Source organism: Alligator sinensis, unplaced genomic scaffold, assembly GCF_000455745.1.
Source record: "Alligator sinensis unplaced genomic scaffold, ASM45574v1 scaffold886_1, whole genome shotgun sequence".
In the NCBI taxonomy this organism is placed as follows: Eukaryota; Metazoa; Chordata; order Crocodylia; family Alligatoridae; genus Alligator; species Alligator sinensis.
In genome coordinates this window covers 2,172,640-2,191,239 of record NW_005842040.1, presented here as the reverse complement: position 1 = coordinate 2,191,239, position 18,600 = coordinate 2,172,640, and the positions used below count along the sequence as shown (strand labels likewise).

Sequence of the window (18,600 nt, the reverse complement as noted above, 5' to 3'; positions counted from 1 at the left end):
AAGAGTGCTGGGTTCCGATGACCCCAGTTACATGCTTATCTAACCTCCTCTTGAAGACCCCCAGGGTAGGGGAGAGCACCACCTCCCTTGGGAGCCCATTCCAGATCTTGGCCACTCGAACTGTGAAGAAGTTTCAATGTCTAGTCTAAATCTGCTCTCTGCTAGCTTGTGGCCATTATTTCTTGTAACCCCCGGGGGCACCTTGGTGAATAAAACCTCACCAATTCCCTTCTGTGCCCCCGTGATGAACTTATAGGCAGCCACAAGGTCGCTGTGTTCCTTTCTACCTCTGTGATCCACAAAGCATTACACAGCAAAGCACTCACATCTTATGCCTAGTTTCTAATCACAGCTCCTATCAATCTGTGTCAGTCTTTGGCAGAGAATTCAGATATTGGACATGCAGTGGGGCTAGCTATATATAATCAACTGGTGCATAGGATGCACATGCATTCAGTTCCTACCTCAGTGCTTTTAGAGACAAGTTGGTTATGGAAGTGCAGGAAGCCAAATCAAGGTGCCTGAGTTTAGAGCAGAACTTACTGAGGCTGGTACAGGTACTGAAAGAGAATAAAAACCAAACACATGAGATAAATGTGTCATAGAATCATAGAAATTATCAGAGATGTATGCTTTTCATATAGTCATGCAATATTATTCCATCGTATCACTATATGCACAAGAGAACAGCAGGCCCTCACTTAAAGAAGGAAGCCAAATACAACTAGTACAGACATAAAATAAAGGAATCTGTAAGTAGTGAGCAGACAGGTAGGAAGATGGAAGAACTTTCCTTCACATTTCCACTCATTTCAGTTTACGTAAAAGCATTCATTTGCATCAAAATGGAAAGGGCCATTTCACAGGGCATTTCTAATACCTGTCATCAAAGTAACCTATATCACACCAAAGATTGAGGCTCTCTTCCTTATTTTTTCATCCTGCTGCTCAGGATTATTGTTTTTAACATTTGGGCATGGACAGATGAACAAGGGAGCGAGGAGGGAGTACACCTCATCACTTGAAAGCACACATCAGCTGATATATTGCATCCGTCTGCTGCCCTGAAATAATAAGTGGAGTTAAACTGCAATGACTTACCCCAAATAAATACAGGAGATAATTTTTTGCAGATTAGCTGCCACTTACCAGGAGACAGAGTGGACAACTTAACCACTTACAGTGGATTCAGCTGAGCTGTGCTAAGCCCCTTCCCTTTCAATCAGTATAACTGTTATGCCTATCCACACCCTCAGATGACCAAGCTAAAAAACAAGAGCTCTATGCTGGCAGCTGTCTCATGTAAATGAAGCACATTTTAGCCACCTAGTTGATGCAAGTGGCAGTGATCTCGCCTGCCTGAAGATTCATTTCCAAGGGAACAACAACAAAATATGGCTTTCTGAAGTGCTGAGTATGTAGGCAACTACACACTAAGAAAACCAGCTGCCTCTTGCAAAAGCTTCCAAAGAATTATTCAGCTAGCATAGCGTGGGCTTGTACACTTTGTGTACAAGATTCACAAATCCCCCCCCCCCCCCCCCAAATGTTGCAAGTTATGTCTACAAGTCCCCTCTTCAAAATCTTAGCAGGAGTCCAGCTAAGCTAGAAAAAAAAATCTAGATTTGATCTATGATCCTCTCCTCTGATTCCACTGAGCTGGCAGAACTGCAAAAGCAGGGCTTTTAATCCTGCCAGGTGCTGAGTGCACTGGCCTTACTTAAAGTCAAAAGCACATGCTGCAACTTAAGATCAAAAGCAGTTTCACCAGAGTTAATGGTTGTGGTTCTACTAGGGGTGATGGCACAGACTGGCTATGCTTTTTTTCTAATAACAAGATCATATTCATTTTTAAAAACATTAACAGTACAAGACATGTTTACCCCACTCATAATACATTCCTATACCCTTGTCGGTTAAGCTAAATGCCAAAACTATTTCAAGGGAAGTTTAGGTAAGATCAGAATAATGGTGACTTTGCCCCAAAATCATCAGAAAGTCGAGATGTCTGAAAATATTATAGTTAGAAGTATATGCTGAAAAGTAAGAGAAGTGTAGCAATTAAGGCTATAGCTTTTCTTAACAGTTACTATTTGTGGCATATAAAAAGCATTAAATTAATGCTTCTTTCAATTACTAGGATCTTATTCAACCCAAACATGCAAAATGATTTAGAGGATTTCCCTACTATTCTTCTAGGAAGAATATTTTGTGCCATTGTATTTTCGTTTTGAGAAAAAATTATATCATTTAGATGCAGAATCTGTAGGAAATCTTCAGAAAGTGCACAAACATAGCAGGCCTCTACCCTTCTGAAACAATTCACAAACAGCTGCTGTAGAAAGTACGGGGATATCTTTCAATCCAGTACATGCTGATGTAAGATGCTACAAAAAGCACTTTATCAAGGAAAAACACAAGTGGCTAAGAAACCAGCTCTTTCTCTAGGCAAACCAAAATCCTCTCTGCCCTTGGAAAAACACAAATCTACAAGGTGTATGGAAGCTGTAGTTTCTTGTTGCTGTGCACTGGCTGTTACAGTAACATTTTTGCTACTCTAACAGCCAATGCACAGCAACAAGGAACTACAGCTTCACACGCATCACTACAACTAGCACATTTTATGGATGACACATTGTCATATGACAGCTCCTCAGCTAATAATAAAAATCGACCAAAACATGTTGTTTAGGATGGTTTAGACCAGGGGTGGCTAACCAGTGGCATGTGTGCCACACACAAGAAGCTGTCTGTACCGCTTGTGACACCCAGCAGATCAGGGAGGGGGCAGGGAGCATGTCAGCAGATAGAGTAGGGAGCAGAAAGTGAAGTAGCAGATCAAGCAGAGGGCACAAGGAAGGAAGCAGAAAGCGGACCAGCAGACCAGCAAAGGGCTGGGAGCAGAAAGCAAAGCAGCAGGTCAGCAACGGGAAGCAGAAGGCAGAACAGCAGATCAACAAAGGGCTGGGAGCAGAAAGCAGAGCAGCACGTCAGGTAGGGGGAACAGACAGGAGTGGCACTTGGGAAGAGCATGGGACTAATTTGTGGCACATCTGCCATAAAGGTTGGCCCCATTGGTTTAGACAGGTTTGGACTAGATGTCACCTCCTGAGGTCCCTTCCTGCCCTATTTACTAGTGGTGCCTGTAGGCCTGTGGGACACCTGCTCTGATGTGCTGTAATCACAGCATGTCAGAGCAGACTCGATTAACCATAGCACGTCGGAGCAGACTCAACTAATTGAGTCTGTTGGAGTGTGCTAATTAGCAAGCTCCAGCAGCCTCAGTGTCTCATGCGTCGAAAGAGCTTTAGCTAAAGCACCCCTACTGCCATTTTGAAGTGTGGGATGCTGAATACATAAGACACTGCAGGCACTTTAATTAGAGCGGCTCCCAAGAGTCACTCTAATTAAAGCCCCCCCCACCCCAGCCCTGGACCATGTATAAAGATGCCCTAGGATTCTATGTACCATCCATAACCAGAATATTTCCTTTACAGACTGATAAGCTCTTGACCATTCTTTTCAGATTCCTCTACAGAGCCAATGCTCTATCATACTTTCTTCCTTCTCATGATTCCAGTGGGATAGCTTTGCCCTTTTGAAAAACTATACCAATTTAAAAAAAAATTCCAACACAGACACCACTTTCTTCCCTGAGAAATAATGTTTAAATTCCTGAGACCCATTGCTTTCATCCCAAAGAATGAAGTTTGTTAAGCTTCTTCAGAACTGACCAACACAGCAAAAATGTAAAAATCTGTAGGAGAGCTTGAATTTATCAAAAGGGAACTGTATAAATCAAGCAGTGAGATAAATTGAAAGATAAGCACAAGCAAATAATAATAATAAGAAAATACAGCAATCGAGGAGAACTGTCCCCAGAGATGTGGACTTGGAGGAACAAACAGAATATCACCTGTTCCAATAATGAATGAGCTTCATTATTCTGAAATGGATGAGTTTTGTAGGGTTCTCTGCCCCTGATAACATGAGTCATACCTGCCTCAGATTAAGATAGAAATATGCCCAAAAACCTTTAATTTAAAGAAGTTGATATAGTCTGGTTTGAAGAATGAATCAGTCTTCAGAATTTTGTCTGGTGACAGACAGTTGTCTCCATCTGGCGGTAGGGTACTAGCCTGTTCCACATTTTGAAAACAAATGATATGGAAAATATAAGGACAAGGAAGTGAAGTGGAATCTAAAACCACTTCCTTTCTTACAACAGAGAATCCACATCTAGGAAATAAACGTTACAATATTCCCCCAGACAAATCTATGTTACTTACGCATCTGTGATCTTAGTACAGCCATTCAGGTTTAATACTTCAATATTTCTGCAGTTCTGTGCAAATGTCCTTCATTGGAGAAAAGACAGAACACGCTCTTTTTCAGACAAAATATTTACAAGTACTTAAAGTGGATGCTTTAACTTCTATACCAAATTATGATTAATAATAATAATAATAATAATAATAATAATAAATCTCTGTCTTTGGCAGACTGTCAACTATTCCTCAGTCTTTTATGTCAGGATTTTTCACAAGGACAGGGCAACACACAAGTGACTGCTGGGCTTTTACTGATAAAAGTTATGCAGAGAATTAATGGGCTATAGGCCTGCATCTTGTCTCTGAAACTTCCCCAGGCAGAAACAAGGGTCTGAGGACCAGTGCTAATGTCTCTGATAGCACCATCAGGTTTAGTGGTACAGCACATTAACATTCTTTATTTATTTTTCTAAAGAGGGTTGAGAAAGGCTCACATTTCAAACTAGAAAACAACACGTCAAAAAGGAATGATATTTTACTGTCCTATATTTACTTAAACTATTCCTTTTTGGACATACATTCTCAATAGGTCTCATTCTACAGAATTATTTAATGGATACATCATTTCAGACCTCTGTGGTAGCAAAAGAACAACCCTTCTTCACTTCATATTTAAGAGGAAAAAGCAGCTACACCACTACCTTAATGCATTGTCTCCCACTCCTAGACACCCACGCAGGCTTAACTTTCGTAAGAAGCCTCCACATCTTTTAGAAATATTCTCCACTACCCGACCCTGTAAGAGATAGAAAGAATTCCATGATAACTTCTAAGGTAATATTCAGTTTTCCTAATCTCCTGTTTAAAAAGGTAAGTACTACTACTACTAATAATAAAACAGCAACTGCAGATTAAAAATAGTCTGGATACTATTATAAGCACACAGGCACTGAGAAAATGCAATCACTGTCATGGTAACAACATAAAATGAAGGAACAGAACTATTCAGCTTTTGAAGATGGAGAAACAAAGAACAATTACCCAAATGCAAAGAAGAAAGTTAAGGCTATTTAGTAGAAAAATCCTCACCAGTAACAGAAACTGACTGCTCAGAAGAGGAAGTTAAAGCATTATTACTGCAGGTATACAAGTCAGATACAACACAAGGAAAATGGACTTAGTAAAATAAAAACAAACAAACACATGGTACCGTAAGAAGTATAAAGGACTGTTATCATTAGACAGGTACAGGGAGAAGAAGGGCAGTACAATGGAATTCTAATCTCTCAAGAGGATATCTTTCTCTTGAAGTTATTTTAAAAACAAAACAAAAAATCCACAAAGCTTTTTACTTCAGAGGATGAAGTGTGAGATTTTAAAAGGAAAGACCAAACAAACTGCACCAACACATTAGTTTTAGTGTCTAGCAATATATATCCTCCCCCTTTGTTTTGCTCTCCATCTTTGATCACTGTGAAATGGATGTCAGTCACTTTATCGTGTGTTACCAGTATCTAAAAATGTTATTATGATTAAGAGTTTTTTCCCTCTAACCCCTTCCTCCCAAACCAAAAATGTAGTCAAGTATTAGGCTAGCTACTGAGGATTGGCATGATCTAAAAAGAATCTCAGCCTGCTTGTACCCCACATCTACCTTCCTTAAAACTTAATCTACAAAAATAAAGCTACCCTGGGAATGTTTGCTGCAGCTTGGAAGCACTGCAAGTGTTGCATTATCTAAAAGGGATCAAGGCTACATCCCACACTGCATTTTCAGAGGAGGAGAGTTAAAGAATTTTAAACAATGCATGCCTTTGTAGGACTCCGCAGCAGCCTCACCATGACTATGAACAAATGCACTTGGGTTACAGAGGATTTAAATGCAGTAACAGCCACTTTAAATATTTAAGGACACTTTCAGGGAAGATGTAGGGCTTAGTATTTTTTAAAATAAACAACACTTAGGGCTTGGACAGTCTGAGAATGCTTGCTGAGGGCAAGGAACAGAAGCTTATTGGAGCATCGTGTATTAAAAATGGAAGCTAACACTCGGCCACAATTGTGGCTGCGTACAGACATCTGGGGAGGCTAGGGGGAGGTTATATCAAGTTAAAAATGGCCACCCAATCTAAAATAAATCGGGATTGTGGGACTAGTGGAGAGGGCTGGGGGAATTGGGGGGAGTTGAGGGAAAGCAGGCTCTGGGTAGGATGGCGGGGTGTCCACAAAGAGATCGGGGGTGGGGAGGTGGTATCCACAGGGAGGAACTGGGGGTAGGTGGCAACTGAGAGGGGGATCAAGGGACTAGTGAGGTCCATGGGAGAGTTTGGTGGGACCAGGAGGCTCAAAGGGTCCACAGGTGGGCTTAGGGACTCCCTCCCACCCCTGACCGAGGGCTATTTTTAGCCCTCTGACCCCCAGATGAACAACCCCCACCCCAATTTGCTCAGCTCCCAGCACTGGCAAATTCTGGTAAAAGTGATCCCAGGAGTGGTTTGCAGGATGGGAAGTTTGGTGGGTTGGTGGAAAAGGCAGGGGGGATAAAAGTAGCCCAGTGCTGGGAGGAAAGGGGAAGAGGGGCAAGCAGGAAAATCACATCCCTAGGGCTGAGGCCTGCATCTGGGTTTTCCCAGCCTTGGGGCTATGCTGGAAACTGTACAGAAGTCTGGGACAGTTACACTGGTCTAAAAATGGACAACCTGATCTAAATGGAGCGTACCTCAGATGTAAGATTAATTTAAATCGGGTTGGCCATTTTTAGACCAATTTAATTGTCCTGAATTTCTATACAGTTTTCACTTAGATTCACCAGGTCCACAGCTGGGCGAACTAAGTTAAATTGAGTGGCCACTTTTAACCCAATCTAACCTCTCTGTAACCTGCCCAAATGTCTGTATGTGGCCTCTATGTTCATGCACATAGTAATGTTCATAGGCAGAATTTTTAAGCCATATAAAAGCACACAAAAAACAGAAAACCTCATTTAAATGTAAAGCTGTCTCAAAATGAGAGGAAAGGATTTTTGTGAGCGATATCTTTTATTGGACTAACTGCATGTTTGGGATGGACTTAAGCAAGTTTTTGAATCCAATGCATTCATTTCATTCCACAAAAATCCTTGCCCACCCTTCTCTCTCACACAGTTGAGAGAGCAGCTTGGCTAAAAAGTTCCATCCTCATTTTCTTTTTTACCATGAATCAGGGAGCTCCAACAAATATTACCACATGTGCAGGAAAATTATGGCATATACAAATGCAGACCTTAATGAAAGCTGTGAATACTTTTATTTTACCTTTCTCCCTTAAATGGGGTAATGTTTGTTAAGGAAAGCAAAACCATGTTTCCTCACTGTCACAAACCCCAGGCTACTCACACCCAATGCATTTAGATCAGGCTCTAGGACACAAACTGCAACTGTGTTGCAGGCCATTTCCTTTATCTTAGTTTGTGTTTAAACATGTGCTTGGCCCCAAGAGCACTGAAATACTCCCCTCTAAAAATGCAGTGCAACTTTCAGCTTCCATCAAAACCCTCAAATCAGGCCATTCTTAGTTTTACATACTTCCTCTAATATAGAGTTTCAAAGAAAATATAGTAATCTGATAAGGGGCTGAATCCTTGTTTGTTTTTTATTTTTTATTAGCCAGGATTACAGACTTTTTTGGTTCTCAGAATAGCAAATTACAGACATTCTTGGATGGCCTTCACAGTTTACTTCGACACATTTATCCACAAGTACAAGACATTTCCACGGCAAATGTTTTAGAAGCAACTCAGAACTGGGGATCTCTTGCATCCCCCACGGGGTTCACATTTTCAATTTGGCCGTGTACAGAAAGGAGAGAAAAAGCCATAGCAGGCTTCTGTCATAGAAACACTGTAACATAATAGCATAAATATGAATGTACTACATAAAAAAATGATTTTATTGAGAAAAATTCTAGAGCCTGATATTTATCAGCAAGCTTTCAGCAACAGAACGTATTTACCCCTGTTATCTCTGTTCTCAGGAAACTAAAAACTGTTTTCTTACTGTGTACATGTAAGCAGGTACAGACATTCAATGTATGCCTTTCAGTCCTGATATAGATAAATAATTGTCCATTTCCAAAAGCTGAATGAACTGCCAAGCCTTTAAAGGCTCTCTGAAGCTAAGAAGTACTGAAATTAACGATTTCTATCTCCAGAGAAGGTAAAAAGGGTTATATTGGGAGTATTAATCTATTCCAAGCTGTAATTACATTTTAACAAGAAAAATAGGTTTGTATGTCACTTAACTATACCTCAATATCCCTCTGGAAATCAAACAGGTCAATTCGCTGCCAGTTACTGCCATCCAGGGCCAGAACATTCCATGCCTTTATTGAAGGAAAAAAATGTCAGTGTGGTTAAAATGAAAAAAAAATGCCAATAGGAATCTAGTTACAATTTGTCCCTTTCAGAAATACCACTGTCTTAGGTGAGAAAGCATCAAATAATTACTGCAACTGATGAAACGAGAAAGCATCAAATAATTACTGCAACTGATGAAACACTTAGGTCAGCAATACCAGTAGTTCAGCCAGGACTTACCTTGCTTATACAATATGCTCTACCTAAATCCTTGTATATCACAGAAGTCTTATGCAGACAAGTCTAAGGCATCAATGAGATTTTCACTTTTAGGACATACAATAAACTTATGTTGCATTTAGAAAAACTTTGCAACTGTGGAACATATCCAGGGGTAGCATTTTAACAACATTCATTCAAGGATCTCAAAGCATTTTAAAAATAAATGGTGTCTATAAATGTACTCCAGAGTGGGGGGGAGGGGCGTTTTAATTAGACTGGCTCCCAGACAGCCATTCTAATTAAAACGCTGCAATCATGTGTATGATCGGCATCCTATATTCAAAATAGCTGAAGGGGTGCTTTAACTAAAGCTCATTCAATGAGTTTTAGTTAAAATGCCCTGACCACCATTTTGAAGTGTGGGACACTAAATACATGCAACACTGCAACATGCTGGAGTGTTCCTATTTAATTCGATTTAACTTGTTTTAATCATGTCTGCTCCAACGCATTCTAATTAGAATGCGTCAGAGCACGTGTACACCCAAAGGCTTTATTTCCAAGCATATGTACCCATTTTACAGAGGTTTAGACAGGTCAACAGGCTAGTTTGTTGATTTCAGAATTGCTGAATATCTGTGGATATCTGTGGATTACGGCTGTGAGAGCTGCAGGAACATGGCAGCTCTGGAAAAAAAATATCAGGCCATGGGCAAATTAAGGTCCCAGCATATCACAGGCACAGCCAGGAAAAGAACCCAGAACTCATGACTCCTTGAGGTCTTGTGCCCAAACACAAGACCATTCACTGGGTATTTTCAAAGCACTTCTGCTTCCTCAGCAACAATTCTGTTCAATTAGCAGCTCTCGGAATTCCCCAATTTCCCTTTTACCCAGTCACTTTACAACCCCCAACAACATACAATTACATCTGATTTCTGAAGCAACATGACACTGTAACAAAAGGCAAATCCAACTTACATGCAATGAAAATCATTAGAATTTATACTCAGTGCCAAATTATGTGCCATTTCACCATCAAAAAGAAAAGAGCCACAGGGGTTATGACAGAGCTCACTTAACTCCGAATACCCTTCCTTTTCAGATTAAGGGAGTCTGGCAGTCCTTACCTCACTCAGGTAGTAAATACACCCTGTAACAGATGTACACATTACAGTGCCAAGGAGTAGGTCAAGGACAGAGCATTAACTGTGAAATTCCTCACCTCTGTAAATTTAAAATCAGGTGTTTAACCTCCACTATAAAAATAAATCAACCTTCTCATATACTAAAATTTACAAAGTAAGATTGTTTAAGGCATACCTCATTTTCAGGCACCTAACTGAGGAGTGGAGCAGTGGTGCTGGCAAACAGAATATTTTATTTAACATTCACACTGCCAACTAACGTCCCTGTGGCAGACACTTAAACTGAGGTGCTGTGCAACTTTTACAAAAAGGAAGATATGGAACCAGATAAATTTGCTCATTTCCTATGATGTGGAGGTCCAGCAGGTGCATGACAACTGCTCGCTACATATTTTGCAACTCTCATAGTTAACTGGGCTCCTAATTTTCAGTTCTTGCTTCTACTTGTTCCCATTGCACACCTTTTAATGTTGCAGGGCCTACACCATCTTTTTGTCATGCATTTGTACAAAAATGGCAGGGCCTTGACCCAAATGGGACTCATGGGAGCCACTGCAATATGAGTTAATAAGCCTGTGTACAGCTGGGACTGGGGTTTCTGCAGCTAGGAGAGAGATCAGGTCTGAGCAGGATTAACAATCCAGGAGGGGGTGACCAGGTATTAGTGGGATTCCAGACAGCACTAAGTTTAACATCAGCAGCTCAGTGGTATTTAGTGAAACAAAGAAATTTTATTTTTTTTAAGGAAACAGTAAATACACCATCTCACACACGCTCACTGAAGACAGAAGGGAGTAGATGATTTGCTTTCATATAATCCAATTCCTAGACATGAACTAAGCACTTTTTCTTTTTTTTAATAAGACTATGGCCCAACCCACATTAGATGACAGCCTGCAATAGTGAGATTTATGGGAATGAAAATCTATCAAGTTACTAGTATAAAAATACTTGGAAAAGGCTGTTTATGCCAGTCTTGAGCACAGAGCAAGTTTTCAGAAAGCAAATAAATCCATAGAAGGAAGCTTATAATTTTTTTTGCGTGTTAATTACTTTTCATAACAGTTGTTGCTTCCAGCAAATTTTGATACCACATGTGATGAGGTCTGTGCAGTTAGGTCTAGCTGGAAATGTTTACTGAAATTCTTGAAATCACTACCATTACCTTGGCGTGAAAGAGAAAAAATGCCATTGTATTCACAGTACATGCACACTAGCCAAGGAAAGCTCTTTCTGCTCTGGCTGGACTGTGAGCACATACTGTAAAGAGACTGATTTCCTAATAAGCCATTTAAGTGAAGAGGCTCAGGCATCATTAGCATCTCAAAAAGTAACTAGTATTAAAGCACTAGTTCAAACACTTCTTAAGAGCATGCAGTCCATTGACACATAAGGCTCTTTTGTTTTAAAAAGTATTTGATACATACTAATGGTTTTGCCTAATCATATCTATATTCCTCCATCTGTCATGTTCTGGGAGTAGATAGCATGAAGCATCCTGGTGAACCTCTAAGACAGGGGTCAGCAATGTTTTTGAGCAGAGTGCCAAAAATACCTGCAACCTCAACTTGTAAAACTTTGGTGTGCCAGGCTAGACCACGGTGGAGCTGTGAGGGGCCTAATCCTTGTTGTGGCAGCACAGCCCCAGCCCCTTCCCTGCTGTCGGCCCCAAGGTGCATGCCAAGCAAAACGCCTTCGCAAGCCATGCTCTGCCACCTGTGCCGGGGGTTGCCTACCCCTGCTCTAAGATGTCCTATTCTTTCCAGCCTATCCACACACACTTAGGCTCTCTCTGGAATAACTGTCCAGGTATGTTTTTCTACTTTCTCCTCATTTCTACCCTGACAAGTTTCTTCACAGACTTGTGATGCAAAGAAAGAAGAATCAATCCTGAAAGATAGGTCCAGAGTCAGTGCCAAGGGTCACTGTGCCAAATGAATAACAAGTGTCAATGCGAGTGTAACTCCCATGCTGCCACAAAGACTATTAGAGCTATATTAGGTGTAGGTCTGTAGTACCTTGATTTAGCTGTTATTAGTGGTATTGGGCAAGGGACTAGATCTGAGCAAAAGAACAAGGAGATCCACAGCTTGGGCCCAAGGCAGAAAGGAACTGCTGAGGCTGGAGAGACAAAAGGATCTTTGTCTCAGTACTCGCTATAAGCCTGAAGCAGCAGGGTGTAGGGCCTAAAGCTAGATGAGCCTGGAGTTTCCAATCCTGGCTCACTTAGAGCTTCAAAGAGATGACATGGCAAACACCATGCCAGACTACTGAGAGTCTTACTCAGACACTGGATGCAGTGAACATAGGAATCAGCTTCTGGTTCAATCATCAAGCAGGAGGTGCATCTCTTGAAGCCCTTATGTGGCTTATGGCCCCAACAAGAGGCTGAACACAGACTGAACAAAGATGAGTTCCAGTCACTTTATACAGCGGAAAAGCTGACAGAAAAGGGATTTTCTCCCATAAAGCACAGTAAAGATGTCACCTCATCTATCCCTTAAGAGGAAAAGTTGTTCAAGGTAGTTTTACAGCTTGACACAAGGGGGGTCATATTCCACAAATGGGACTACGTAAACCCCCCCCACTTGACAATGGATTCTTTATCTGTTTCACAAAAAATATTTTATTCTTACAAACAACTCTGTAAAACATTTCTAGAGCAGCATGTTTACTATTTTAACTTTAAAAGAGAGGATATTTTTCTTAAGCATTTAAACAAGCTATTCAAATATTTGTTACTTATGCTATGAACTAAAGACCTGCTGTTTGCGATTATTAAATACAAAAAACCTATGTTAAAACAACACCACCACTAAGCTTTATATAAAAAAAACAGTGAGGAAAAGCAAAGCTATGGTTCTTCACAACTGTAACTTTATTTTTAATTACACTTGTACTGAAGTTACCACCACAGTATCACAAAATGTCATAACTTAGATGTACAAGGCAAAAGAGTTTGCAATAGCTGAGGGAACTGAATCGTCTTATTTCTGGGTACTTAGAATCTCAATCAGGAGATTAGTCCTATTCAATGTTTATATTTTCCTGAAAATAAGTAATTAAATGTGCAAGAGCAAAAGAAGTGTACCAGTTTAATGAATGTTTTAATACAGAATCCAATGAGAGTACTATATATTTGCATATAGACTAGATTGAGCAAATGACTCAGTCTTAAGAAAGAAGCTACTTATTGCCTGTGTCACAAAGCATCTAATGTGTTCACAGATGCCCTGAGGAAAGGGACGAGTGTGACAAAAATGGGAGTAGCAGATGAGATGGGTAAACACCTTTGGAAGCCTATGTGGGCCAGTCACTATTGCTACACTGAGGAAGTAAAACTAGTAAGTATGGAACTCAGGATACAAAAGAATGTGATTATTAACAGAAAGTCTGTGGGTTGTGTGGTATGTCCACTTGCAGAAATTCTGGACAAGAGCTCTTAAAACAAGTCTGGAAGCTCCAGTTGAACTGGGGGAAGTCGAAGATCCATTTTATTTCCAAGGAATCTTAGGACTGAACTTCACTGGCTGAACTGCATGGTCCTAAATTACTTTAGCAGTTAAACAGTGAATTCAATACCTAGTTTTCCTTTCACCACTTTGCAGTGACTAAACTGAAGCAAAGGAAAAAATGCTCATTGATATTCTCTTAGCATTAAAAATTAAAGTAATTAACTTGATAAATTGAACTAAAAACACATTTTACTTTTTAAAATGTGATTTTATCTATCTTCAACTAACATAGCCAAGATGAATACATTTCTTCTGTTCAGTGCAGCCTTTCAACGCCATCTAGACTGTTCTTAGAATTTTTTCTAATGGTTGCAACTTAGTTTTCTCTAAGATGGATAAGGCTTTAGTTGCTACCAAATGGAAATATTTAGATATGAACTGTAGAATCATCAGTGCAGTAGATAGCAGAAGTTCCTGGCATTACTAATTTACTATGGAGAACGATATTCTTATAAACAGAGCTTACTAGTACCTACAACTCCTAAAGTCCTAAAATCATACTGAGACACAAGTAATTAAAATCTACCAACACTGAAGTGGGGTGGGGGTAGGAAACAAACACAAAGAACTTTTCTTACCCTGGAAACCTGAGCACAGCGACACAGAGTGACCACATCCAGGAAAGAGAATATTCTGTAAGAGAAAATAAAAATGTAAAGACATTTACTTCAAAGACATCTCAGTTATTTGCATGTAAAATAAAGAGAATGAAGAAAGCTTAAAGAAAAGTTGGAGAAAGAAAACGTCTTTGTACAGTAATTCAGCTGGAAGCTTAACGGAAGATAAAAGTGCAGACCAAGCAATTAATAAATGAAAGCAGAATCCCACATATTGAACTGCCGTGAAATTTTTAATCTCATACCTCGTAGTATCTGCTGACAGAGAGTAAACTGAATGATTATTTATCAAAACACAGATACTTAATGCTACCTTGCAGCTCAGTAGTCAAATGTTCAATTAGCTCAGGACGTCAGAATAAATAGTTACAATTCAACACAAGAGAACAGTTGTACAAAGAATCTGTCTGTTTAGCAGTGAAAATTCCCCAACAGTTGTATTGCTCTGACAGCAGCTGCCGAAATGCATAACAAGAAGTTAAAAGCTTCAGAAAATCCTGGAGCCAGGTTCCAGTTCAGAAACCAATATATTATTTCCTATCATTAAAAATAATTAAATAAGCAAAATGAGAAATAGTTGAAAGTGCTGTGTCTTCCTCATGCCCCAGGGAAAAGGTGAAACAAGTGCATCTTGCCGGATGAGTTAATTAGTGTGTGTCAGTGGTATAAGGTGTGTAAATCAGGTGTGGCAGGAATAAGCAGACTATTTGAAACCCCATCTCTTTGCAAGAGGGCACACCCAAAAGTATTTAGACCTGCTAGATCTATTTGCTTGTTGTCCTCTTTATCAGAACATTAGAAGGAGACTTCTACTCTGTATTCTTTTTTCAAGGGGCTTGGTTTTTCTATTTAGTATCCTACTGAGTATATATAAATCCTTAAGTACTAGATTTTACACTCCTGAGGAAATAAGCATTTATTAACAATATCCGAGCCCTGGACTAATCTATATGAATAAGATTAAGGAGTTTGAAACAGACATTTAACACAATAAACGTTTATAACCTATGATGTTGATTATGAAACTATGTTAACCACAAGGTTAAGAGCTTATAGCAAAAGATAATTTATTTTCATAACTTAAACAATTGCATTATTACAGATTATGATACATCCTGATACCCCTAAGCGTGAAAGGTCAGCTTTAATATTGAGTGGAAGTGAAGAGTATTTTCAGAAAGTGGAAAATTTTAATATTTCAGGACAAGAACTGTGTATCTGCTGCTTTGTTTCATAGTTTCAAAGGTCAGAAGGGACCTGAACAGATCAAGTCCAACCCCCTCCCCTGGGCAGGAAAGAGCACTGGGAACATAATACCCCAGCCAGATATCTATCCAACCTCCTCTTGAAGACCCCCAAGGTAGGGGAGAGCACCACCTCCCTTGGGAGCCCATTCCAGAGCCTGGCAGCCCTAACCATAAAGTAATGCCTTCTGATATAAAGCCTGAATCTACTCTCAATCCTTGTTATCCCAGGTGGTGCCCGGGGCAACAGAGCCTTACTTATTTTCTGCTGGTCCCCCCTGGTGAGTTTATAGACAGCCACCAGATCCCCTGCTCTTTTGGAGGCTGAATAGATTCAGGCCCGTCAGTCTATCTTCATAGGGCCTGGCCTGCTGCCCCCTGACCATGCAAGTGGCCCTCCTCTGGACCCTCTCAAGGTTAGCCACATCCCTGTTGAAGTGCGGCGCCCAGAACTGGACACAGTACTCCAACTGCGGCCTGACCAGTGCCGCATAGAGGGGAAGGATCACCTCCCTGGACCTGCTTGTGATGCATCTGTAGATGTACGACAAGGTGCAGTTAGCCTTACTGACTGCTTCCTCGCATTGGTGGCTTATGTCCATCCTGGAGTCAACAATGACTCCAAGATCCCTTTCAGTCACTGTGTTGTTGAGAAGGGTGTTTCCCAGCCTATAGGTATGCTGCAGGTTCCTTCTCCCTAGATGCAGCACCTTGCACTTGTCTGCGTTGAATTCCATTCTATTCTCCTCTGCCCACCTCTGTAACCTGTCTAGATCTAGTTGGATTCTGTCCCTCCCCTCCAGTGTGCCCGCTTCTACCCACATCTTTGTGTCATCAGTGAATTTGGACAGCGTGCTCTCCACGCCCACCTCCAAGTTGCTGATAAAGATGTTGAATAGCACAGGGCCAAGGACCTGGGGAACTCCACTGCCCACATCCCTCCAGGTTGAAAATGACTCGTCCACCACCTCTCTGGGTGCGACCATCGAGCAAATCTGCCACCCATCTGACCGTGTAGTCATCAATGTCACAATCAACTTTTTTTTTTATGAGCATGGGGTGAGAAACAGTGTCAAAGGCCTTCTTGAAGTCCAGGTAGACAACATCCACCTCAACACCCGCATCCAAGGACTTTGTGACCTGGTCGTAAAAGGAAACAAGATTAGTCAGGCAGGATCTGCCTGCAATGAACCCATGTTGGTTGCCCCTGAGCATTACCTACCATGCTAGGCCCTCGCAGATGTGCTCCCTGATAATTTTCTCAAAGGTCTTCCTAAGAACCGAGGTGAGACTAACTGGCCTATAGCCTATAGTTACCTGGGTCCTCCTTTCTCCCCTTCTTGTAAATGGGGACCACAGTGGCCCTTTTCCAGTCCTCTGGGACCTGGCCAGAGCACCACGAGCACTCATACAGCCATGCCAGGGGCCCTGCTCTGACGTCTGCCAATTCCCTCAGTACCCCTGGATGAAGTGCATCCGGACCTGCTTACTTAAACACATCCAGGCCCTCCAGAAGTTCCCTAATTAGATTGTCCCTGACCCTAAGCATGGTGTCATGTCCCCTGCATTTGACAGGGTTTTACAAACTATTTTAAACTGAATTTAATTCAAAGTGTTGTTTCTTCTTTTTAAAGGATGGAAATATTAGCAATAAATTTAATCTAATTCACCCTAAATTTTTGCTCTATCATATGCAGTTCCTACAGGACAAATCAGCTTCTAAATCCCAGAATTGTAGGAGAATGCTTCAGTTTCTCTCAAGAAACTAAGTCTGCTTCTGTGGTGGACATGTCATACATTTAAACTATTAGCTGTCGCATAAAGGTTAGCAGGTTTAGACAATGCAATTGCTCCACAGTGCAGTATCAAAGTGCCATGCATAAGGTTGAAAATTCCTCCAAACATAAATGTTCTAGATCAGGAGTCAGCAACATATGGCCCATAGACTGGACCTCGCTTTATGCAGAGCTGGAGGGCTTTACTGGTGGAGGACTTTGCTCCTGTCATGGCCAGGTAGCTGGGAGTTGCACCCATACTGCAGCCAGAGGGCAGGGAGACGTGGTATCCAGGTCAAAACACTGGCCCACCTCACACTTGAGCAGGTTTGTTCTGGCCCACAGCTCAAAAAGTTGCTGAATGCTGCTCTAGATCAGGGGTGTTATAAATATGGCCTGCTGACCCCCATCACCTGGCCTGCAGTGCTACCCCTGGCCTTCAGAGTTAATCCATGTGCTGCACACTGCACCTGCCCCATAAGCCTGAGGCAGGTGCTGCATATAATGGATCTGGCATGGGAAGAGAGGGAATCTGTGGGCCCAATCTGGCCCACGGACTGGCCCTGAGCCACTCATCTGGCCCCCAGGGGCAGATGAGTTTGACACCCTTACTCTAGATAATCATGTCAAACAGAAAACCCTAGGTAAGTTATACGGCCCATTGCAGATATATGGGAAGACTGCATGACAGGGACCGAGGACCCTCTAGAAAGCTAATAATAGTTTGGCAACTCTTGAGACAAGTCATCTTTCTTCAACCATGTTGTTTGCTTCAGGTTCCTTCTTACTGTCCTGCACCTAGTCAAGATTTCATCTGTCTCCAAATCAGATACATAAGAAGCTAAAGCTGAAAATCAGCAGGAGAGAAGAGATGCAAAAGACCAAGTGAAAGATGGAGGAACAGTTCGGCATATAGACTGAGTTACTGACAACTCCACCTCCCAGTTTCTTGCCCAGTGGACACATATTCTGCAACAACTGGGATCATTAAATGCTCTAGCTAACAGTCTGTTTCTGTAAGAGAGGAGGGACTGGTGGCAGGGCATTCTTAGTAAGGGATCCATTGTTCTTAATATCACTCACATTTGTGAGTGCCTGAATAAGTAACTTCCATGACACCCTGAAAAATCCAGTTCACCCCACACTAGGACAGCCTACAAATTGGAGAGAGAAAGACAGGAGGCCAAAGGAAGAGATGGGCAAGTCTAGATTGGAAAAAATGTGAAGTTGAGAAGACCTCATTCGCATCTGTTTTCCTTGCATGATTTATAGGCCTGATGAGCAAGACCATACTGCTGCATTACTGAAAATGTTTCATATAAATTATGTATTTCACTCACTGCCTGGAATAAATACATAGTATCAGACTGGTAAAGCTGGTGAAAGAGGCATTTACAATAAGGAATAAACATCTTGTGTACTGATGACAAACTGTTCTTTACAACAGGGTCATGACTGGGAGGAGTTATCAAGGT

The 18,600-nt window shown here is 41.2% G+C and overlaps 1 protein-coding gene across 3 annotated transcripts in view; it reads right to left on the bottom strand.

Moving 5' to 3' along the window:
- FBXL20 (F-box and leucine rich repeat protein 20) overlaps positions 1-18,600 on the bottom strand; it is an 84,358-nt gene that overhangs the window by 21,114 nt on the left and 44,644 nt on the right. For all 3 annotated transcript variants that reach the window (XM_025202885.1, XM_025202886.1, XM_006022595.3), the window contains 5 exons: positions 14,068-14,122; positions 8,556-8,630; positions 4,973-5,067; positions 4,290-4,358; positions 465-560 (listed from right to left, as the gene is read on the bottom strand). In XM_025202885.1, coding sequence (XP_025058670.1) covers positions 465-560; positions 4,290-4,358; positions 4,973-5,067; positions 8,556-8,630; positions 14,068-14,122 — 390 coding nt within the window. The remainder of the gene's footprint in view (positions 1-464; positions 561-4,289; positions 4,359-4,972; positions 5,068-8,555; positions 8,631-14,067; positions 14,123-18,600) is intronic.